General features: G+C 42.1%; 2 protein-coding genes across 2 annotated transcripts in view; one reads left to right on the forward strand and one right to left on the reverse strand.

The window, feature by feature from the left end:
• Positions 1-26,094, reverse strand: part of TRAPPC3L (trafficking protein particle complex subunit 3L) — a 96,725-nt gene that overhangs the window by 18,696 nt on the left and 51,935 nt on the right. The window contains exon 4 of the mRNA XM_044291377.1: positions 25,169-25,268. Coding sequence (XP_044147312.1) covers positions 25,169-25,268 — 100 coding nt within the window. The remainder of the gene's footprint in view (positions 1-25,168; positions 25,269-26,094) is intronic.
• Positions 9,714-13,169, forward strand: CALHM5 (calcium homeostasis modulator family member 5). The gene is made up of 2 exons (XM_044291376.1): positions 9,714-10,292; positions 12,298-13,169. Exons 1-2 carry the CDS (start codon positions 9,753-9,755, stop codon positions 12,676-12,678), a joined length of 921 nt encoding a protein of 306 aa, XP_044147311.1. The 5' UTR covers positions 9,714-9,752; the 3' UTR covers positions 12,679-13,169.

The raw sequence follows: 26,094 nt of genomic DNA on the forward strand, positions 1-26,094 counted from the left end.
GTAAGTAGTCCATTTTTATTTTATTAAAGAGTACATAGGCACCACTATAGTAAGGCAGGCACTAATTTACTGTATCTTTATCTAATTACAGGTGACCAAAGGCTATTTTGTTTTCTGTTGTCTTGAAAGAGTCACTGTACAATACATTAATGTATTCTTATTTCTTAGGAAGGGGTCTAAATATCAGATCTGTAAATAACTTTACTGAAATTGTTTGTCGGCATCCACCCAAACATAAGCTGCAAAGATATGACCACTAGGGGTATCACTAGTCCACTTTTTTACCAGTTAGGAGATATGGCATGCCTACCTACTGTCCCTCTTTTCGACCAATGTCACTCTTCCACTTTTTGCAATGTAAAAAAGTTGTCCGAGTTCAGCTCTGAGCCCCTGTATTCACTCATATAGCCTGTATAAGTGGTGCATCAGAGCTCCCCTTTACCCTGCACTGCATAGCGCAGGACAAGGGCTTTTTCTTTACTACCGGTGACCGAGCTCACTGCTAGGCAGAAGTCTCTACCTAGTATACTCATGTGAAGCCCTTTATGACCTGTTTGCAAAATGGCAGTAAATATCTCTTATGGTTTTTTGATTTTTTTTGTACTTGTAAAGATGCATTGATCTAATGGGTAGCAACACCCTAAGCGGAAATGCACGCTATCAGGTTTGCTTACACAGAAGTTCAGGTTTGAGATCGGTGTTGTGTAGATTTTATTATTTTCCCTTATAACATGGTTATAAGGGAAAATAATAGCATTCTTAATATAGAATACTTAGTAAAATAGGGCTGAAGGGGTTAAAAAATTATACTGGTGATGGATCATGTGACGGACCATGTGATGAGCGCAGTGACGTCACCACAGGTCATTTTCCTCCTGCACAGCAAAGAAGAAGAAAGAAGAGAAGCCGGGCTGCGCGAACAAGTGGATTAAGGTGAGTTAAATTATTTTTTTTAACCCCTCCAGCGCTATTTTACTAAGCATTCTATATTAAGAATGCTATTATTTTCCCTTATAACCATGTTATAAGAGAAAATAATAATGATCGGGTCGCCATCCCAATCATCTCTTAGCAACCATGTGTGAAAATCGCACCACATCAGCACAGATTTTCATGCAGCACCATTCACTTTTATGGGGCCTGCCTTGCGTTAAAAACGCACAAAAGATTTGATGTGTGAAAATCACCGCTCATGTGCACAGCCCCATAGAAATAAATGGGTCCGGATTCAGTGCGGGCGCAATGCGTTCACCTCACGCATTGCACCCGCACAGAAATCTTGCGCGTGTGAAAGGGACCTAAGGGTAAATGCACACAATCAGGTTTGCGTGAGGATTTTCTGTGCCGATTTGCGTGCGGAAAATCTGCATCGTAGGTCATGTACATTGTATTCTATGAGAATTTGAAATTCTCATGCACACGATGAGGATTTTTTCCTGGCGGATTTTGACCTGCGGTGCAGCTTTTAAAATCTGCATCATGTGAATTTATTTTATTTTTCCTGACCGGATTTTCTCCATTCACTTCAACGGGAAGAGTAAAATCTGCATCAAATCCACACGTAAATCAGCACCAATTGATGCGTATTGATCGCATGGATTTCCCCGCGAACATCTGCGGATTTCAGTGCAGATTGTCCATACATAAATCCTGAATGTGTGCATTTACCCTTAAGGCTACTTTCACACTAGCGTTCGTCGGTCCGCTCGTGAGCTCCGTTTGAAGGAGCTCACGAGCGGACCAGAACGCAGCCGTCCAGCCCTGATGCAGTCTGAATGGAGCGGATCCGCTCAGACTGCATCAGTCTGGCGGCGTTCAGCCTCCGCTCCGCTTGCCTCCGCACGGACAGGCGGACAGCTGAACGCTGCTTGCAGCGTTCGGGTGTCCGCCTGGCCGTGCGGAGGCGTGCGGATCCGCCCAGACTTACAATGTAAGTCAATGGGGACGGATCCGTTTGAAGATGCCACAATATGGCTCAATCTTCAGGCGGATCCGTCCCCCATTGACTTTACATTGAAAGTCTGGACGGATCCGTACGAGGCTATTTTCACACTTAGCTGTTATATGCTAAAAATAATGCAGACGGATCCGTTCTGAACGGAGCCTCCGTCTGCATTATTATGATCGGATCCGTTCAGAACGGATCCGATCGAACGCTAGTGTGAAAGTAGCCTAAGCTGGGTTTACACATAGTATTTTAAGAGCTTTTGGAGTTCTTTTTTTTACTGCTGATCTAATCTCTGGATAGATCATCTGTTTGAGAAGGAGCGGTGCTCCAGGAGCGCCGCGGCCTCCTCTCTGTTTCCCTCAGGCCCATTGATGTTACAACTAGTATCACTATGTAGCATTGTGGATCTTCCCTTCCCGTGAGGGCGCCTTGCGAGGTTGAAAGTGCTGACCATTCCTAACCATATACAACTAGTATCACTGGCCTGGGGGCGGCTATGCCAAGTTCACTGGAATAGAGCTTAGCCGCGCACAGGCCAGCGATACTAGTTGTGAGTCACTGGGCCTGAGGGAAACAGAGAAGAGGCCTCGGCGCTCCTGGAGCACTGCTGCCTTCTCAAACAGATGATCTATCCAGAGAATAGATCATCAGTAAAAAAAGAACTCCAAAAGCTCTTTAAATACTATGTGTAAACCTAGCTTAAGGGTAAATGCACACATTCAGGATTTATGTGCGGACAAATCACACTGAAATCCGCAGATATTTGCACGGAAATCCTTGTGGTCAATATGCATCATTTGTTGTGGATTTACATGCAGATTTTACTCTCCCCATTGAAGTGAAAGAAGAAAATCCGGTCAGGAAAAATAAAATAAATTGACATAATGCGGATTTTAAAAGCTGCACCGCAGGTCAAAATCCGCACAGAAAAAATCCTCATCGTGTGCATGAGAATTTCAAATTCTCATAGAAAACAATGAACATGACCTACGGTGCAGATTTTCCACACGCAAATCGGCACAGAAAATCCTCACGCAAACCTGATAGTGTGCAGTTACCCTTAGGGTGTTGCTACCCATTAGATCAATGCTGCTTCACAAGTACAACAAAAATCAAAAAACCATAAGGGATATTTACTGCCATTTTACACACAAGTCATAAAGGGCATCACATGAGTATGCTAGGTAGAGACTTCCGCCTAGCAGTGAGCCCGGTGATGTCGCTGGCACAAATGGGCGGTCTACAGTACTGCTCTAGGCTCTAAAACAGCCTAGGGCAGCGCTGTAGATCGCACATTTGTGACGGGGACATCACTGGGCTCACTGCTAGTATGTCACCAGTATGAAATAAAAAGCCCTTGTCCTGCGCTATGTAGTGCAGGGCAAGGGGGAGCTCTGATGCTCCACTTATACAGGCTATATGTGTGAATACAGGGGCTCAGAGCTGAACTCGGACAACTTTTTTACGTTGCAAAAAGTGATAGAGGGACATTGGTCGAAAAGAGGGACAGTAGGTAGGCATGCCATATCTCCTAACTGGTAAAACAAAGTGGCTTATATGATGCCTAAAATGCCTATTATTGCAACTGCACAACAAATTAGAGGAAGCTATACAGTAAAAACAGCATGACTAGACATTTTTCAAAACTACCAGAAAAATCGTGATTCTTGCTCATATGAAACTGCATACACACTTGAGGGAGGTGAATCAATGTATAAGCCGTGTAAGATAGCAGAGGGAGAGCAGACTTACAGTAAGATAAGTTTGTTTGCAGATCTGTGAAGAGGCAGTGAATCTGGCAAGTCTCCTTATCAGCTATTCCAGAACAGGCCCAAACTTCCTCCTGCTTGTATTTGCTGGGAGAGCTGGACCATGCCTAACCACAGTGGACTAGTGAGACCCCTAGTGGTCATATCTTTGCAGCTTATGTTTGGGTGGATGCCGACAAATAATTTCAATAAAGTGATTTACAGATCTGTTATTTAGACCCCTTCCTAAGAAATAAGAATACATTATTGTACAAACCGGATTCCAAAAATGTTGTGACACTATACAAATTGTGAATAAAAACTGAATGCAATGATGTGGAGATGGCAAATGTCAATATTTTATTTGTAATAGAACGTAGATGACAGATCAAACGTTTAATCCGAGTAAATGTATCATTTTAAAGGAAAAATACGTTGATTCAAATTTTCACGGTGTCAACAAATCCCCAAAAAGTTGGGACAAGTAGCAATAAGAGGCTGGAAAAAGTAAATTTGAGCATAACGAAGAGCTGGAAGACCAATTAACACTAATTAGGTCAATTGGCAACATGATTGGGTATAAAAATCACTTCTCAGAGTGGCAGTGTCTCCCAGAAGCCAAGATGGTTAGAGGATCACCAATTCCCACAATGTTGCGCAGAAAGATAGTGGAGCAATATCAGAAAGGTGTTACCCAGCGAAAAATTGCAAAGACATTGCATCTGTCATCATCAACTGTGCATAACATCATCCGAAGATTCAGAGAATCTGGAACAATCTCTGTGCGTAAGGGTCAAGGCTGTAAAACCATACTGGATGCCCGTGATCTCCGGGCCCCTAAACGACACTGCACCACAAACAGGAATGCTACTGTAAAGGAAATCACAGAATGGGCTCAGGAATACTTCCAGAAACCATTGTCAGTGAACACAATCCACCGTGCCATCCGCCGTTGCCAGCTGAAACTCTACAGTGCAAAGAAGAAGCCATTACTAAGCAAGATCCACAAGCTCAGGCGTTTTCACTGGGCCAGGGATCCTTTATTTAAAATGGAGTGTGGGAAAATGGAAGACTGTTCTGTGGTCAGACGAGTCACGATTCGAAGTTCTTTTTGGAAATCTGGGACGCCATGTCATCCGGACCAAAGAGGACAAGGACAACCCAAGTTGTTATCAACGCTCAGTTCAGAAGCCTGCATCTCTGATGGTATGGGGTTGCATGAGTGTGTGTGGCATGGGCAGCTTGCATGTCTGGAAAGGCACCATCAATGCAGAAAAATATATTCAGGTTCTAGAACAACGTCATCTCTTTCAGGGAAAACCCTGCATTTTTCAACAAGATAATGCCAGACCACATTCTGCATCAATCACAACATCATGGCTGCGTAGGAGAAGGATCCGGGTACTGAAATGGCCAGTCTGCAGTCCAGATCTTTCACCTATAGAGAACATTTGGCGCATCATAAAGAGGAAGGTGCAACAAAGAAGGCCCAAGACGATTGAACAGTTAGAAGCCTGTATTAGACAAGAATGGGAGAGCATTCCTATTTCTAAACTTGAAAAAAATGGTCTCCTCGGTCCCCAGACATCTGTTGAGTGTTGTAAGAAGAAGGGGAGATGCCACACAGTGGTGAAAATGGCCTTGTCCCAACTTTTTGGGGATTTGTTGACACCATGAAATTCTGATTCAACATATTTTTCCCTTAAAATGGTAAATTTTCTCAGTTTAAACTTTTGTTCCGTGATTTATGTTCTATGCTGAATAAAATATTAGAAGTTGGCACCTCCACATCATTGCATTCAGTATTTATTCACGATTTGTATAGTGTCCCAACTTTTTGGGAATCCGGTTTGTATTTGTACAGTGACTCTTTCAAGACAACAGAAAACAAAATAGCTTTCAGTCACCTATAATTAGATGAAGATACAGTAAATTAGTGCCCCCCCCCCTCCCCCTTACTATAGTGGTATCCATGTACTCTTTAATAAAATAAAAAAGGACTACTTATAGTACTCTTTGTTAGTAGGTGAATGAGAGTCAGACAACCCACCAGTAAGCTACAACTCTACCTATTGTTAGGTAGTGATTTTCTCTAGCTATGTGATTCAAAAGGCAAATACACAGTAAACTTCAAAGTCTCTTTTCTAGGGCTCAATAAAATGTCAATTTTTTTTTAAAGACTGATAGGGGTTTTGAACCCAAGAACACTGCACGTATGACAAGCATCTAAACCACTGAGCTATAGCTTCAGACAACAAACTGAAGGAATTTCTTTATGTATGCATTAAAAGTACAATGAAGCTAAAAGTCAATGCGACGCTGACTAGTGAGAAGAGAAAAGTCAGATATCAGGGTCACACATCACTTGAATTTGTCTCTTTTCTAGGGCTCAATTAAATGTCAATTTTTTAAAGACTGATAGGCAAGCATATAAACCACTGAGCTATATCTTCAGACAGCAAGCTGAAGGATTTTCTTGGTTGTGTGATTTAGCATACAAATACATAGTATATCTATAACTCATTTTCACTTTGACCCTGACCTATGAAGACAATAAGTCAAACTCAGATGTCAGAGTCAAATATCAAAGTCAGGTCAGGTGTCAGGGTCAGGTGTTAGAGTCGGGTTTTAGGTGTCAGGGTCAGATGGGGAAAAGGGAGTGGCAAAGAGTGAAAGGCAGAGGTGAAGTGGTGGTCCGTGGGGCCAGGCCTGCCCCTCGGTGCTCAAAGCACCTCATTAGCATACAAAGAATATCGGACCTATAATCCATGTATCTATAGCCACACACACCAGATGATAAATTTTGGATCATTAATCGGTTGTTGATGCAACTTTTCTGTGTGCCAGTACCTATGGTTCTGTAGTTAACCATGCTTTATCAGACATGATGTATACCACTGGGTCTAAATCTCTGCATCAAATCTAGTAGCAAATTACAATACACCCAAAGCTTCTGTTTATCTTACACAACTGACACACGGTATGGCTTGAGGTGAAACTATTTCATTACACGTAGTACTCCTGACGTGTGCTGCTGGGATAAAAAAAAAATATTGCCAATGGATCCTGTGTTACACTACTTTCACACCAAACCATATACTGCTTCTTGCTGGAATGGGAAGGTCTGGATAATGACCAGCAAAGCATTGCTATGTTTATTCGAAATAGCTAGTGCATACACAGGTCTCCACCATCGCAGTTCTTAGTTGAATCAAATACGGCATGTTGGGCACATTGTCACAGACCACTACTGCTCTCGGCTGGCAGGAAAGGCAACAGTGGGCCTCATTCATTTCTTAAACTGATTTGGTAAAATGAAAGCTGATATCTGATTGGTTGTTATGGGCAATAAATATAGGTTTACTGTAACCCAGTTTTGATTAATGAAACCTGATAAGAATTATCCTGTACCTGACACACAAGAGTTATTTTTCTTTAGAGGCCTACCCTGTATAAGGCTTGTGTTCAAGCCGATAGTAACCTACACAAGTGTATAAAGATTATTGCCCCTAGTGGTAACAATAGGCTGTTAATATTTTATTTTAAAAAGATATGAGGAAATATAGCAATTCCTATCAGCTTTATTTGTGACACAACTACCATAATGGGAACCACTCTCACAGTGGCCTTCCATTCTGTATTTGATAGCAACAGGTTTGTTTTGGTTCTGTTGGTTCAGGATGCCACCTGCTTGATGAGAAAAATGATTGTTATGCAAGCGAGTGTGGACCCACTGCACCACTGACCGGCTATACCCTGGAGGGACGTGACTAAGTAACTACCTGGTACCACTCCAGAGCAGTCCCCGGAGTAGTGGCAGCTGACCTGGGGATCACAGATACCAGTGCAAAGCACTGAGGGGAAAGACGTGGTCAGGAATTCCAGAATCAGGGCAAGCAGCAAGCAAGCAAAGTCAGTAATCGAAGTCCTAGGTCAGGGGCAGGCGGCAATCAAGCAAAGTCTGATTAATCCAGAAGCAGGGTCCGGTACACAGTAAAGCAGAAACTTCTAAACACCTTCATACAAGGAACTAGACTAGCTAGTGACCAAGATTGCTCAGGCATCTTCCTGAGGCAGGATGTGCCTTTAAATACATCCTACAACCCACCCATAAGCCGGGGAGATAGAGGGCTTGCACATGCTGCCTCACAAAGGAGGACAGACACGCCCGTGCACCCCTTTACAAACAGTACAGGACTCAAAGCAGGAAGGAGGATGGCAGAGACAAACAGCTGTACTCAGGCCAGCAAGGAAGAAAGCTCCTGCACGGGGCGCAGATACAACAATTTAGGCTACCTGCTGCCCACGCTTGTCAGCATGGCACATGGCAGCAGGAGGGAGTAAGGGAGCATGGCGCCTGTGCTCACGTGTAGGGCAAAAATTATTTTGAGGAAGCTTCTGGAGGAATAAAAGATTCTATCACATAGAAAAATAAAAAGGACTGTATCTTATAGAAAAGGAACAGCAAACTGACGTGTATTACACAGAAGTGTAATAGCACATTACACATTGTTAATAAAAACATTTGTAATACCTCCTGTATTTCTTCTAGTATTATTGTCGCTTTGTCATCCTTCTTTTATCCCCAGGTATTAGTGAGACTTTGGTGGGTGATATATGTAAGTGGTCACAATATTAGATCAAAATGGTACATTTATTAAGGAAAACTGTACAATTGAAAGGAGCCTGTTGGGCAACCTATAGCCTGGATACAAGAGATACGGTTGTGCAGTGGTGTAGCTACAGGGAGTGCCTGAGGGGCCCCAAAGACCCCATAATAAGATAAGAAGATACTGGTATTATAGAAAGTGCATGCTGGGAGGGCTCTGTTAAAGATTGTCAACTGGGTCTCAGAATGTTCAAGTTAGTCCCCTGCCTGGAGGGAAGGGGTTAGGTCAAGAATTTGGCATGGGGGGGGGTTGCTGTTTAAATTTTTGCCTCAGGCAGCAGGACTATGTACTCCCCTGACCCTTGACACAAAGCTCTGAGGGAAGGGGGACCCAAGTTGAACTCTTGCACCAGGGCCCAAAAGCCTTTAGCAACGCTCCTGCAGTTGGGCATGGAGGCATACAGGTTTTGTATATTATGCTGTAACACATTTCCCCACAGATGTTGGACCTGTACACTAGTAAGCTGCTGACACTGGCATTCCAGCTGGTCCCATAAATGCTCATTGGCGATAAATCTGGTAAACAGACATCTAGTGGAGACATTCTTGGGAAACTGTTGTTTGTGCTTGCTGGTGGATCAAACAATCCTCTCTACTGGTGGTCTGTCTGGAGCCTGTTCTCATACATATAACCACTGCTACGAACACTTCCTAACAGCTAGGTCAGAATGGCCTAGATGTTGGGTAATTCGTTGAAAATTATTATCCTGCTTCTTTCAGTCCCTTCAAAGTCTGTCAACCTGGCAAAATGTCTTTGGATGCATCGTAGGGACATATCTAGCAGTCAATGATCTCTCACCAAGAGGTACACTACCAAAAAGGAGCCTCTGAGAGACTTTTTATAAGGTAGCAGAGGAAGCACTTTTATGCCCTCCTGTGGTCATTTATCTGCATGAGACAAAACTTTACTCCAAAGTTTTGCAGCAATCCAACATTTCTATCTGGTGTGTGTGTGTTTTCTTTTTGCCAATAAGTGCAATAAGTGAAATCTGGCTGTTGGAGATGAGCATGGTAAGGTACAGGACATTACATGTACATACAGTAAGTGAAGTTTATTAATGATGCTTTTCATGAAGCCTATAGGATTATACATGTACTTATAGCAACACATCATTACTTATCCCAGCTCCATAATTCAATATACAGCACCTATTAGCCATATTAGTAAATGATGACAACAACCCACTCAACAAATTAAAAGTCAATATATATACGGCACAACATGTTTCATAGGCGCTTGGGGGATAGCTTTACTGCAAAGTGACATCAGGTCTGAGGACTTGAAGACTTGACAAACTGGTTTCATACTTTGAATTTCTTGCTGCAGAAAAGCTTATATTACGTGAAGACAGTCACTTTCTAGTACAGCATTCACATTTTAAACATCATGGATGCCTTACATAAATTGCTCAAGCTTTGTGCAGATAAGAAATCTGCCATCGGCTACGGCTTTTTGACCATTCTTACTGCTGGTGGGCAGCATCTGTTTTCTCTGGTAGTTTTCCAGTGCCCATGTACCGAACATAACTTGATGTATGGATGTGTTTTTCTCTTTGCTCCTGCTGTAGTTCTTATGATCATCAGTTATTTCCTAAACAGTAGAACTTGGAAGTTTGTTACAGGATGCTGTCTTAAGCCAAAGAAGATGTGCCCCAATGGTTACCGCTGCTACGGGCTGCATGTTTTCTTACAGCTGCTACTGAATTCTCTGATAGTTCCGGTCATGTGGATTTCTATAGCCTTGCTTCATGGAACCTTCTACACGTGTGCAATGAGCGCCTGGCAGAATGCAGAGTTTGTGCAGCATCTGTGTAGGAACAAATCTGAACAGTGTCAGACACAACTCTACAAAGTGACCTGTGGCAGAGCAACATTGCCCGCCTACGAATCACAAGAGGTTGTCCTGGTTCTTCAAGCCCAGTCTCAGGTACGTAAAAGGACTCCTTAAATATTGACGCATCACAGTGGAGGTTGGTATGGGCTTGTTACTTGGTATATATCACAATTTATGTAGCTTTTATACTACTGCAGGTAAAACTACTACATTATCTTAACTGAGAGTTATCATAATGCAGACTGAAAAACCCATCACTCCTTTCTCGGCACTTCAGTCACAGTTCTTCTATGTGACATACAGTAAGTAAGGGCCCTTCCTGTAGACAGGCAGCATTCTCTAATCTGATCACATTCAAGTACATGGCTATTGTCTCTGATGTTATTTTCTACTAGTTTAAGATTTTCTAATAAAAGTGTGCAAGATGGTGCAGTTTTCTGAAGACATGGCTAAGAAGGTTCTCACTCCTCCTGTCTTTTTTGCTTTGATCGCTGATGACAAGCACAGTTTACGATGACATTAAAGACTTGTCTGCTAGAAGATGACAGGCATAGTTGTTTGCTGCATATTATAAGAAGTACTTACTGCATTTAACAAGAGGATATATTATGCATCTTCTTAGGTACATGGCTAAACTATTAGGTAAAAAATAAAGTTCAATAAGCATTTATATAGCGTCAAAGCTCACATCTATTTATTGTTTTGGGACTGTCTGACCATCAGTAATTTTTAGTAGGGACAGCAGAGCAGCTTTACGTCTAAAGAGGACAATGTTAGGCTGAGTTCAAATCACTGTTTCCTTCAGAGGAGCAGATCAATGAAAATAATGGAAGTGCTGGATAGGGCACATAACTGATCAGAGCTAAACAGACTTCATGGATTACAATGACTACAACTCCACTGACTACAATGGAGTCTGATTCCAGTTTTTTTTTTACTGGACAAAAAAGTCCTGCATGCAAGACTTTGTTGTCCGGTCTCTTTGACAGAATCTGCAAATAAGGTGATGTAGCAATTAGGGGCTGGCCTAGTCACCGATGATGGCATTTGCAGATCCCAGTGGTAAGAGCCTCCAGAGATCATCTGCACATGAGCCATTGAAAACTCACCTGTGCAAGCACAAGATTTCAGAGCCAGGCATCTGAGCAGTGAGGATATCTGGCCCTGTCAATCAGGCTAGGAAGATTAGTGGTGATGGGGAGAGGGGGAAGTGAAGCTGTGAGGGTTAATTTTATTCACCATAGCCAGACAGCATGCCTGGTTTAATAGGGTTGATCATGGTGACAGGTGCTTTGTCAATAGCTCTCTTAGACCTAATGAGGCTGGTGTACTTACTTTAAAAATCAGAGTCAGAATGGCTGTATAATCCTTTTTGAACATGTCCCTGGTAATAAAATGAGGATTTTAGGAAAAGCAGGAAACATGACTGTTCTGTGTCTACAGTAAATAACAGGAGCTTTGAAGGAGTCTTCGCACTTTCTACTGACCATGTGATGCCTAAGACACAGGGTACAGGGCTCTAACTTTTCTAATGGTTACAGGAGTGTACAGCACATGTGTCTGTGCTGATCAGTGATGGCCAGTTCGCCGTGTTCGCCCGCATGTGTGCCTGTGCGCAAGCCAGTCTGAAACAAATGCGGTTACCAGGTGCAGGCAGTTTAGAAAACAGCCTGATGAAGGCCCCCGGCGGCTGTTCTCGGAACTGCCTGCTCCCGGTGACCGCATTTGTTTCAGTCCGGCTCGCGCACAGACACAGGTAAGGACTTACCTGTGCTTCGCCGGACTTGTGAGTTAAGATGGCAGCCCGCGTGTGTTCGCGGGCGAACACGGCGAACTGGCCATCACTAGTGCTGATACAGCTTTATAGTTAGTTGCTGGAGTGTGCAGCATACTTCTGGAGCTCATCTAATCAACTACATTGCAAACCTTATAGCAATTACTGTAGCATAAGATGATAAGAGTCTCACTGGTAAAATGTTCTGATATGCTGCATGTGACTCAGAAGTGACCTTCACTTTAATATGATGATCAATGTGAGCTAATCTACTTAAACATGATATGTAACTTTATGTTAATGCTGTTCTCATGCATTTTCCAGGTTCTAGGCTGGTGTCTCATTGCTGTTCTGGCGTCAATTTCTCTTCTATGTACATGTTGGTCTAGTTGTTATTCTAAAGTAAGTTCAATCCAAATGTCATTCTGGAAAATTTATATTGAGAAAGAAAAAGATAAGTTTGATCGACTGGCTCAGGAATACGCAGACAAACTTGCAGAAAGGAACCTTAGAAGTTTCTTTGAAAACAAAGAGCCGACTGCATTTGAGTTGCCCAATAATAAAGCATGGGAGAAGATCTCTGCACTATATACATTTAATGCAGATCACCAATACTACAGTACTCTCCACAAGTTTGTGGAACATGGAGTCGAAAATTTCAGTGGAAAAGAAGTAATGATGGACTTTGTAGATGCACAAGTATGATAGACGTTAGGACATCAAAGAAGAATATGACTACAAGTGAGTTGATGTGTTCTATGTCAGTTCATTGAAACACATAGCAATATTTGTAAAATGTGTGGAATATTAATTTATGTTTTTGATCTGAGTAAAATACAGAAATAGACATTGTCTGGGATTAGGGGAAATTATCAGACTGTTTTTCCCAGAAACAGCGCTATTTTGTCCACAAACTATGCTATAAAGAGTCTTCTTAGTAAAGCTTAGTAAAGAGTCTGTCTTCAGTCTTCAGTTCTACTGAGCGCTGAAGATGCCTGTGTGTAACATACAGAGGCTTCCAGCCTGCCTCTTGTCACTACCTCCCTGGCTGTACCCTATCACTGTCCATCTCTCTACCTACCTGACTTGTTACACACAGGTGTCTTCAGCGCTCAGTAGTAACTCCTTAGTAACTCTCAGTTACAGCTTTGCTAAGAAGACTCTTTAAACCCTGTTTTCTATAATAAAGAAACATCTTTCCCTAATAAAAGTATACTAAAACATTTTTAACCCCTTAGTGACCACACACATTTTTTTTTTTTTATCACATTCCAAGAGCTATAACTTGTACGAGGTCTTATTTTTTGCAGGACAAGTTCTAGTTTTTAATACACCATTTTGGGTACATGTAAACATTGATTAAAGCCAGCTGTTTAGCTAAAACCCCCTATGTTTATGTCAGTAAAAAGGCATATTAGTGGTCACTTAGGGGTTAACATCTCTGCCGTCCATATACAAACTGAAATGCCAAATTACATTTTAAATTGAGCTGACATACCAGCCACAGCCCATCGACAATAGTGCTGCTGACTATTTTCTATTTGTTCAATGTATTTTAACCTATATATACCCAAAAACTGTATTCTTCTAAATAACATTGTGGACTATATGATGTTCACTAAACAAAGAGCATGGCAAACAGGTATAATGATTTAGCTATATTACTATGTGGGCAGATGATGAAGGGGAACTTTTCAGGAACCACAGATATAGCTGATACTGATTTGGTAGATGATGATACTGATGGTGATGATGATAAGGTTAATGTGGACAACAGAAGAACAGTTGGTGATAAATACTGTATATTATACTGTGATTTTGTCATCCTTTTTTGGGAATATTTTTTGTGTCTTGCGATATCAATAGCCATAACAATGGGGTTACCTCCCATCTGTAAATTCATGGACAGTTCTAAAAATAGGGGTCTATTAAACCGTGTATCCTTAGTTTAGATAGAGATGATTCTTTGACTTTGTGAAGCTAGAAGAGCTTTTGAAGGTTTATGCATTAATAATTTTCATCACTTTACATCCCATAAGTTTCCAACTTTCCTTTTCCTCATCAGTGCAATATCAAGTGTGCTCAGCAAACATGGGGCCCATAACGAAACCTGGAATGGGGCCACACTCCATCATGACCACCATCATGAAGCAAATTCAGAATGTAGAAGGTTAAACTATTATTTTGGTTTTGCTAGTGCACAGAGATAATGCACACAGCAATATCACAGTGAGGGGATAATTCTCACAGTGATTTCACAGTATGGGGAAAATGCTGACAGCGACAGGAACGATGTCACACTAGTATAATAATGTGCACAGGTATGTCATAATAGTGGGATAATGTTCACACTGATGTCAAAGTACAGGAACAATGCACATAATAATGGAATAATGCTTACAGGTATGTCACAGTACAGGGATAATGCACACAGTGATGTCACAATACTGGGATATTGTGCACAGTGATCGTCTACTTGGTGATGTTACATCACAAGAATTATACAAACACACAAGGATAATGTACAACATGATATAGCAAACAATGTAATGCAAAACAAAAAAAAGTCACTATGGGGCACATTTATTAAGACCGGCGCTTTAGAAGTCGGTCTTAATAAAGCCTTAAAGTGTTTTCTTACATATATAATCTGACAGAAAAAAACATGAATTAACAAATTGGATGTCATATTAGAGTAATCCCTCTGTGGGGAGAATTTCCATACCATGGCACTATATGATGCACCATACAGCAGCACATGGAGTGCTGCAACTGACATGCATCTCTTATCTACAGCATAGGCTATGTGTGTTATTTGCTAGGGGGGCCACCGTTGGGAACCCCGCAAATCATGAGAATGAGGATACTGTATCTCCTGTTCCTCCTAATTATAGTCCACAAAGTAAGGAGGAGATTCAATGGAACCGCGGTCAAGTATAAATGTCGCCATTCCATTCTAGGGTATAGCAGTGATGGTGAACCTTTTACAGACAGAGTGTCCAAACTGCAGCCCAAAACCCACTTATTTATCGCAAAGTGCCAACACATCAATTTAACCTGAATATAGTTCAATATAGTATATCTTCCATGTACTTTATCATTTAGCTATAATGGCCTGCCTACATTCAGTGTCCTGCCTATTCTGTTCATAGCGTGCCCTGCGCTGATGAATGGCAGGAAAAGTCTAAGGCATATTGGTACACCATAGACTTTTTACAAGATGTGGGTGCCCACAGAGAGGGCTCTGAGTGCCGCCTCTGGCACCCCTGCCATAGGTTCGCCACCACTGGTCTATAGGAATGATGCAGTGAGGAGCAATGGGGCGGGGTTGGGGAATGGGACCCCCATTCTTTTGATCAGTAGGGGTCCATCAGTGTGGCTCCCAGTGATCAGACAATTATAATCTTTTCACTGTGGATAAGTGATCAATGTCAATTCCGCAAAAGCCCCTGTATGGTCCCCTTGCATCTTTATGAAGCAAAAATAAAAATAAATGGTGCCATGAAGGTAGAAGGGTTTCTGAAATGAAGGCTGCCTTGTATGACAATTTAGCAATGGTAGGACCCCAATTTCGGCCCAAGATCACCGGTCAGGACAGATGTAGATATAATAAATATTTCTTCTTTAATGGAAATTGCTTATCAGATAAAACAAATAAAACAATGCGTTTTGGGGGTACTTAGGCCCCCTTCATCAGGTTAAGAAGAAGCATATAAATGTATTCAATATTGCATATATTTATACACAAAAAAACGTACCTGTGGGCGGTACTATGGGGAGGGAACACCCACAAGGTGTTTGCATATTTGCATAAATTGTGACTGACTCATATATTATAAAATATTATATATACAGAAATGTGATGCATTCATACATCTTTTATTTAAAAAAAAAAACAACTAAAAATGGTGTGTATAAGGGGGAATAAATGTATATTTTTGGAAAAGGTCACGCGATCGTAGTCCCGGTGACCACGTGGCCTTTCTAGTTGGTGTAGCATGGCTTCCAGGAGGCAGGGGAAGGTGAGCACGTGATTGATTAGTCACGTGATCACCCCTCCTCTAGTTGTCATGGAGAGGAAGGAAGCTAGGCCCAGACGCGATTCTCGCCGGGCGAGTCACGTGATCGCTGTGGTCGCGATCACCTGACGCTGCAGCGCGATCACCCGACTTGTTGTCAAGGTGATCGACGCTGTAGCATCAGTTAGAGAAACAACACTGGATCTTATTAGGACTAAGAAGAGATACCAAGAAGTTGCCTATTTAAAGAATATTATTTAGTATACCCTGTATATATTTAGACATTTAGATGTTATACCCTGTATATTATTTGGTATATTTAGACATGAGTTAGACTACTGGTAAAATGCATTATTTGTTAGCATGATAAAATGTAAATTGAAAGTATAGGAAGAAGAATGTATAAAAGATGGTTATTAAAATAAATTGTTTTAAAAATATTTTTTGACTTTTTTTATATATTATTTAAAAGGTTACTGGATAAGGTACTATTATCATGCTAATAAAGGGAGATCCTATAATAGCGTGATAATTTTTTTATTTTTATAAAAAATACATAAAGAAAATATATAAAGAAAAATAACAAAAAAAACATAGTGAAAGAAAAAAAGGCTTAGTTCGTGAAATATTATATACTTAAAGAGATTCAAAGATTGATCTCAAATGCTTAATTTAGACTGTATGGGTTAAGACTGTTCAATTTGTAGATCCAGTACATCTCGCGACGTCTTATACATTGTAAATTCTTACACTGATGTACTGGTATTTGTTCAATGGGGTTAATTTTTAAGCTGAAAAAGCTACCCCCATTATAGTTTGCAGCAAGTCTGGAAACACAATGTTTTTTAAATTTCTTTTTTATGTTTGACCTGTGTTTATTAAGCCTATTGTGCAATGTTTGGATAGTGTGCCCAACGTATTGTAGGCCACATGGGCATTCTAAAATATAGATCACGTATATGGAATTGCAGTCTAGGGACCCATATATTGGAAATGTTTCTCCATCTCTTTTGTTTGTAAAAATAGTTGTTTGACAAATAGTTTCATAGCACAGGCATCTAGATTGTCCACATTTTTTACTGCCTTGTTTTTGTAGGGTATCCATATATTTATTCATTCTGACTGCATTTTTTATTTCACTCGGAGCTAGAATATTCTTAAGGGTGCAGGCCCTTCTATAGGTAAGGAGGGGTACTCTCAGTATAATTTAACGTAAGATAGGGTATTTTCTTAGTAAGTGCCAATGTTTATTTAAAATAGATTTCCCCAAACTGTGATTCTGATTGTAAGTCCTAATGAAGTTAAGTGATTGCATACTCTCCTTCGGAGTTACTTTGCTTTGTTTTTCAAAGTCCCTCTCCAGGGTGCAGTTCCGTCTAATACTCTTAAATTGACATTTTTATAATGTGTACTTTTGTAATGGAGATAGTTATTGCTGTCGACTTTTTAGAAAACATGCAAGTCAAGATTTCGCGGCCTTGTATGAAGAGCTCCAGATCAAAATATTATTTTCCAATATTGTGGTGGGTACCCGTAAATGAAACTTAGTCCCCACTCCTTGTCATTCAAATGTGACACAAATTCATCGATGCTTACATTGCCCCCTTTCCAGATAATGATAAGATCTTCGATGTACCTTTTAAAAAAGATGATGTTATCCATCCAGTATTTGGTTTGATATATATAATTCTCCTCAAATTTACCCATAAATAAATTAGCAAAACTGGGCGCGAACTGTCTATAGATCTGGTCCTGGAATTTAATTGTATTGTGTGTTAGTACAAATTCAATACTATTAGTAATAAATAGTGTTGGTCAAGCACCAAAGTGCTCGGGTGCTCGAATAGAACACCTCGGGAGGCTGGGGTGCTCTACCGAGCACCTGAGCACAATGGAAGTCAATGGGAGAACCCGAGCACTAAATCAGGCACCCCCTGCTCTAAAGAGGGGAGGGTGTCTGGTTCATAGCAAAAGGTCAGAAATTGATGGAAACACCACTAAAATGGTTCAGAAACAGCATGGGAGGATGTCTGGATGCATCTTGGACTCCCAGGTTGCTGCTGGGAACAATGTTGTCCGAGTAGTATGGCACTTTTACAGACTGACAATAATACACACAAAACCGAAGATAAAATCGATTTTAGAGGAAAAATTGTTAGGAAACATTTTTTTCTGTATATTTACTTGTATATAAAGTGCAAGTGCTGCCAAAAATTACAAGGAAGAGGCACTCCGATACAACCTGTATATCACATAAAGGAGGGCCTCATTCACATTGTGGTACAATTGTTCAGGTAGTGGGACTCCTACACTCATAAAGCTTATGCATTAAGGGAAAGGGCTGCCAAAAATTACAAGGAACCGACACTCCAATACACCCTTTATTACACATAAAGGAGGGCATCATACACACCCTTGAAAAATTATGATTGATGGCCTGCTGGTGACCCTCAAAAACATTAGGAGCAAGGGCCTGCTAGTGACCCTCTAAAACATTAGGGGCGAGGGCCTTCTGCTAATCTGACCATCTAAAACATTAGGGGTGAGTGCCTGCTGCCAAGCTGACCATCTAAAAATGTTGTGGGCAAGGGCCTGCTGATGAGCTGACCATCTAAAACATTATGGGCAAGGGCCTGCTGCCGAGCTGACCATCTAAAAAATTTTGTGGGCGAAGGCCTGCTGCCGAGCTGGCCATCTAAAACATTATGGGCGAGGGCCTGCTGCCAAGCTGACCATCTAAAACATTAGGGGGTGAGGGCCTGCTGCCGAGCTGACCATCTAAAAACTTTTGTTGGCGAGGTTCTACTTCCGAGCTGACGATCTAAAACATTAGGGGGGGAGGGCCTGCTGCTGAGCTGACATCTAAAAAATTTTGTGGGCGAGGGCCTGCTGCTGAGCTGACCATCTAAAACATTATGGGAGAGGGCTTGCTGCCGAGCTGAACATCTAAAACATTTTGTAGGCTAGGGCCTGCTGCCGAGCTGACCATCTAAAAATTTTTGTTAGCGAGGGCCTGCTGCCGGGCTGACCATTAAAAACATTAGGGGTGAGGGCCTGCTGCCGAGCTGACCATCTAAAAAAAATTGTGGGCGAGGGCCTGCTGCCGAACTGACCATCTAAAACATTATGGGTGAGGGCCTGCTGCCGAGCTGACAATCTAAAACATTATGGGCGAGGGCTTGCTGCCGAGCTGAACATCTAAAAAATGTTGTGGGCGAGGGCCTGCTGCCGAGCAGGCCATCTAAAACATTATGGGTGAGGGCCTGCTGCCAAGCTAACCATCTAAAACATTAGGGGGTGAGGGCCTGCTGCTGAGCTGACATCTAAAAAATTTTGTGGGTGAGGGCCTGCTGCTGAGCTGACTATCTAAAACATTATGGGAGAGGGCTTGCTGCCGAGCTGAACATCTAAAACATTTTGTGGGCGAGGGCCTGCTGCCGAGCTGAACATCTAAAAAATGTTGTTGGCGAGGGCCTGCTGCCGGGCTGATCATCTAAAAAAATTTGTGGGTGAGGGCCTGCTGCCGAGCTGACCATCTAAAACATTAGGGGTGAGGGCCTGCTGCCGAGCTGACCATCTAAAAAAAATTGTGGGTGAGGGCCTGCTGCCGAGCTGACCATCTAAAACATTATGGGTGAGGGCCTGCTGCCGAGCTGACAATCTAAAACATTATGGGCGAGGGCTTGCTGCCGAGCTGAACATCTAAAATATTTTGTGGGCAAGGGCCTGCTGCCGAGCTGACCATCTAAAAAAATTTGTTGGCGAGGGCCTGCTGCCGAGCTGACCATCTAAAACATTATGGGCGAGGGCCTGCTGCTGAGCTGACCATCTAAAAAATGTTGTGTGCGAGGGCCAGCTGCTGAGCTGACCATCTAAAAAATGTTGTTGGCGAGGGCCTGCTGCCGAGCTGACCATCTAAAATATTTTGTGGGCGAGGGCCTGCTGCTGAGCTGACCATCTAAAAAATATTGTGGGCTAGGACCTGCTGCCGAGCTGACCATTTAAAAAAAATTGTGGGCGAGGGTATGCTGCTGAGCTGACCATCTAAAAATTTAGGGGTGAGGGTCTGCTGCTGAGCTGACCCTCTAAAACATTATAGTTAAGGGCCTGCTGGTGACCCTCAAAAACATTATGGGTGAGGGCCTGCTGGTGACCCTCTAAAACATAATGGGTGAGGACCCGCTGCTGAGCTGACCATCTAAAACATTAGGAGCGAGGGCAGCCTAATAAGCATGTTGATATGATGGAGGAGGAGAAGGAGGATGAGAAAAGGGAGATTGAACCATATACCCTTTTTTAGTGGTGGAAGGGGTGCATGGGAATACTGTGTATCAATACACCATAAAAGCCACATTTAGAGTGCCTTTATGTTCAGCCACTTTCTTCTGGTGGAGTAGAGAAGTCAGGGGCAATCCAGGCCTTGTTCATTTTTGTAAGAGTCAACTGGTCAGCATTTTCAGTTGACAGGCGGATGCGCTTATCAGTTATTATGCCCCCAGCAGCACTAAATACATGCTCTGACAAAATGCTGGCGGTGGGGAAGGCCAGCAACTCCAAGGCGTAGAGCGCCAGTTCGTGCCACGTGTCCAGCTTGGACACCCAATAGTTGTAAGGCACACAGGGATCACTGAGGACGCTGACACAGTCTACTATGTACTCCTTCATGTAAACCTAAAAGTGTTGCTAAAAAACAACCATAGAATGCCCAATTAAAAATATAAATACTTTATTATATCATAAATTGATCAAAAATTCATAAGACATTTTCACAGAATTAATTTGGAGAGCAGTCAGCCAAACAACCTGGATGCCGTAGTCCCCCCCGCCGGTGTCTCAATAACCCGCCAAACAGTTAGAATACATGTAAGATGTATGTACGATATGCAGTGAGGTGATTTACGAGTAGATAATATCTGGTACATAGCACCTACAAGTAACTGTGATATTCACTACACTGCATAACCTTGAGGAGAGTCAGTATATGGTAATAGGGCCCTAAATGATATATAATATAAAGCTTTATATTATATATCATTTAGGGCCCTATTACCATATACTGACTCTCCTCAAGGTTATGCAGTGTAGTGAATATCACAGTTACTTGTAGGTGCTATGTACCAGATATTATCTACTCGTAAATCACCTCACTGCATATCGTACATACATCTTACATGTATTCTAACTGTTTGGCGGGTTATTGAGACACCGGCGGGGGGGACTACAGCATCCAGGTTGTTTTGCTGACTGCTCTCCAAATTAATTCTGTGAAAATGTCTTATGAATTTTTGATTAATTGATGATATAATAAAGTATTTTTAATTGGGCATTCTATGGTTGTTTTTTAGCAACACTTTTAGGTTTACATGATTGGTTCTCTGTTTGCCCTGAATTATGGTGTTATAGTGAGGCCTTTTTCTTTTTTCGGTTCTATATGTACTCCTTCAGTATCTTCCAAAAAATTTCCCTCCTTGTGACACTAGGCCACCCATCAGGTTGAGGGTGCTGGCAGGGTGTCATAAAACTGTCCCAGGCCTTGGAGAGTGTTGCCCTGCCTCTGTTGGAATGGCTGTGCGTTCCCCTCATCTCCCCAGCACAACCGAAAGCGAAAGCTTTCAGGATTGACCACGGCATCTGAAGGGTTTAATGTCCGCGATCAGCATTACTGCCGGTTGCGGACATTAGCCGTGGGTGTCTTCTAGAAGAAGCAGGTGGCCAACTGCGTCTATGGCTCCCGCAGCGGGTTAATAAAAGATGTATGAATGTATCACGCTTCTGTATATATGATATTTTATGATATATGAATAAGTCACAATTTATGCAAATATGGGAACACCTTGTAAGTGTCCACTCCCCCATAGTACCGTCCACAGGTGCGTTTTTCATGGCGTTTTTTTTGTGTATAAATATATGCAATATTGAATATGTTTATATGCTTCCTCTTAACCTGATGAAGGGGCCTAAGTACCTCTGAAACGCATTGTTTTAATTGTTGTATCTAATAAGCAATTTCCATTAAAGAAGAAATATTTATTATATCTACATCTGTCCTGACCGGTGATCTTGCGCCAAAACTGCGGTCCTACCATATTGCTATTACACTGACTTTGGAGAGAAGGGGCCTCTTCTCCTGAAGAAACCGACGCTTTGGCTGCACACCCGGAGACTGGACAATTGCTCATAATAAGCCTGCAATAGTGTTGTGCCTATGCTTAGCACAACCACTTAAAGTGAGTCTCCACTTTTCATTCTATCCACCAGTACTTTAATCTGGAACCTACTTCCCTATGGTGCGCTTTTTTGTATATATCGCCACAGTTTCTTTACGCCTAATTATTTAAGTTATATGAAAATTTTACGCCCTGCCCATTCTGAAGATGAGAGAAATTTCTAATTGTGTCAAATGAGCCATTTTGACACTAGACTAGCTTTGATTGAAAGGGTTTTGCCTGGTAACAGTACCTTTACATCTCTGTCACCGCACACATAATTTGTTGACTTGGTAGTAAATGGTAATATTTTCAGGCAGGAATCATCCAACAAGATGTAACGCAACTTCAAAGTTGTTAATCTGCGTTTTCATATGAAAGACTGTAATGACTTAAACTGTAAATGAATAAGGTGTATATAACAGCAGAATTAAGATAATTGCAGTGTTTCTGACATAAAATATCAGATGAGAGTATTCTCATACAGACAGGTTTATTGCTTATGTTGTGCTTGAGAACCAGCTTTATAGGTTAGGCGTTACTGAACAGAATGACAACACAAAATGCTATTAGATATTTAATCCTGGATACAAAAAATCATAAGGGGTTTAGGTTGGGATTCTCAAAACCATCCGTCATAAAGGTTTATGATTAATCATGCATCATTATGGTTGGGATATGTGCATTTAGGAGAGAACACACAATGGAAGACAATGTGGTCATGTGGTTTCAGGTCCACTTGATTGCTCCCTGACTGACCTCTGGGAATCCCTTATGATCAAGTTTAGAGAGATGCTGCTTAAATACTAATTTTGAAACAAAAATGTAAATGACACTCGGCATACCAATAATGTAATTCTGCTGGCTACTCTAAAGACCGGTAGTTATTCTGAGCAAAGGGCTCTCTTGGTGAAAGGACTCCCCTCTCATATACCATCTCCCAGTAAGGCACATAAAAAGAGGTTACCGAAGACAGATGACTTCTCAGGGACTATGGTATCAGACAGGGGACTTTAGTATACTGTATCAGATAAGGTATTTTGTATCAGATAGGCGCTATGGTTGTGTAGGGACAGGTCAGCTGAGGTACATGGACAGAGTACTCCTACCATCAAGGCATATCTCTGGGCTGAGCAGTTTCTCCAAGAAAAATATAGGGACAGAGAATTTCCCCATTTTAACTGTGTTTCATCTGCGGTACCAAGGTTACCTACTGCTGACCGTCCTCATGTGACAGCTTTATCGACTTGGCTGCTGTACTACAATTATATTGGTCCGGATTGAATTTTGTTGACTGGATGTTTTTTTGACGATATTTAACTTAAAAGTGATGTTTTAGGTAGTTGCCTTCAGCCTTCTCTTCCTACACTTGATTGGCAGGGGTGCCAGGTGTCAGAACCCCGCCGATCCGATATTGATGAACAGGGCCGGCATCAGCACCCGGCATACCCAGGCAAGTGCCGGGGCCCATTGCTCCTGGGGGGGGCCCACTGAGCTGCTATGAGCACTTCCATCAATGACACTGCTGCCATTTCACTTACGCAGTACCACTCTGGTGGGCCCTCTGATGTGCTGCCTGAGGAGAGAGACCGCAGGGCTGCAGCAGAAGTGTGAACACAGTCTGTGAGTCTGCACTGAGACTGTCTTCTTTGTGGGACAGGAGGGTGGGCAGGCTGAACTCTTCGAGTTGCTGCTGGATGCTGTATACCAGCAGCTTCATGCTATTTGGTTGTTTTACTGACTCATTAAGTAGTTTGCCTCCATTACACCTGCCCCCCCCCCCTCCTTCATATCCTGTCCTATCTCATCCTCATGGAGCCCCCTGCTGTCTCCTGTCCTCCCTCATGTATCCAGAGCTCCTGTTCCACCCTCCTATCTCGCATTGCCCTGCACAGACCTCCTGCCCCTACGTCTTGTATGAATTCCCCTCAGGGCCCCTTCCACCTACTTGCTGTGTCCACCCAGGGCCCCGGGCTCCTGTCTCACTCCTCTGCCTCTCATTATGGTGTGTCTAAACTGCATGCACCATAAGGACCTTCTAACATCACATGGTCACGTGACTGTGCCCCCCATCCCGTACTATGCCCCCTTATACCCTGCATTGTGCCCTCTTACCACACCCTGTACAGTGCCCCTCGTCATTCCCTGTACTGTCTTGAGAATAGGTCATCAATATTAAAAAGCCTGGAAAATGAGGAATAATAAGAATATTTTGGATCAAATAATGGTACAGCCACATAACGCTTTGGACATGGTTTCTGCTCAGCCAAGTACCGCATGGCAATGCAAGCGGCAGCAGGATCATAAGGGTGCATTCACACAAAATACGGTTATGTGAATGGAGCCTTATTGATTAGAACCAAACTGTTTATTCTGTCTTTATTGTTAATGGCCAGGCATGCAAAACCTAATGGACATTAACTAGGAAACTTAGGTGGGTTGCATGGTTTCTGCAACCCAGCCATGGCACAGACGCACTGTGTACACAATCCTTGCAAAGAGGCCATCTATAAATCAGTTACTCTTGATTGTTTCTCTTGTGAATCAGTTACCTTTGTAGGGGTGGAACAATTTACAATCTTGGAAGGCAACAAACTAAAGCAAAGTTTTAATCTGTCTGCTAGACCATATCTAAATATACAGGAAATACAGAGGGGCACATTTATTAAGACCTGCGTTTTAGACTCCGGTCTTAATAAGCCCCTGCGCTGGCGATCATCCCACTGTTCTCACCACTAGGGGAGCTTTTGGTGTCATTCCCAGGCATGGCAGCTGAGATGAAGTTTGGGGGGTGAATGTGAGACATGTACAGTATGTACTGAACATATGATATACAATATTGCGGCCCACATATACGGCCAAGTTTGAAACCCCTGCACTAAATTATGGCCATATTATGCAATGTGAAAACAGCCTAAAATGAGTTTTATATTATAGAATATATATAGCATGAACATGCATTTACAGTACCTTTGCAATTATGTCCACTGTTTCACTATAACTGCGACACTTTTTTATGCCAGAGTTAGCCAAAAAGTCTTCTACTAGTCGAACTCCAATATTATATCCCCTAAAAGTAAAATAAATAATGATAAAAATGAGTGCTATTAAATAAAAGGCTAATACAACTGTACTTAAGGCATAAAGCATTTATAGCTATAATTGAGTATAAAGGTATTTTTACGCCATGAGTCATGCTCCTTTTATGCACCATTCTGGGTTCTAATCTGCATTTTTGCTTGGACTCTAGCAGCTACACAGTTTCTTTAGGCCAGTGGCTATATGGAAACCACTTATGCTACCTTAGCCCATCTGCCAGCTTCTGCATGCAAGCTGATACGTATTTGTTCAGTGTTTCGCAGGTGTTGGATTCAAATTTTTAACAACAGGTTCCCTACTCAACGGCGGACACGCAGAGTCACAACACACGTTTACATATACATACACCATATAAATGCAACACACATAAATACACCATATACATGGTACACACACCGCCTGAGCACCAGATCAGGATGCAGCTGGTAATACGGTTCTCCGATCCAGTTGTAATTTTAACAACCGAATCTGGGAAACTAGAGGGAACTGGCTGAATCCCATGCCTGGTGTCTCATCTTCAGTCGGTCCATAATTCCCAGCATCCTCCCTTCCTATAGTGGTTTGCCTTAGCATATGGAGATGCTGCTGCATTTTGTTGGGCCTTGTGCTAGTGTCCAGCTCCAGTTTGCAATTTCGTGATCCTACAACCACTTTTGGTTTGCTCGCTATGTATGTAAACTACAGTACAGATCAATAAATTCATTGTTAAAATCAGATCATTAATTTTGTATAGAAGTAAGGAACGTATTACAGATTTCTGGCATGTCACCAGCACAATTTATGACTTTTGCTTGTTT

The sequence above is a fragment of the Bufo gargarizans genome, chromosome 4, assembly GCF_014858855.1.
Source record: "Bufo gargarizans isolate SCDJY-AF-19 chromosome 4, ASM1485885v1, whole genome shotgun sequence".
Taxonomy (NCBI): Eukaryota; Metazoa; Chordata; class Amphibia; order Anura; family Bufonidae; genus Bufo; species Bufo gargarizans.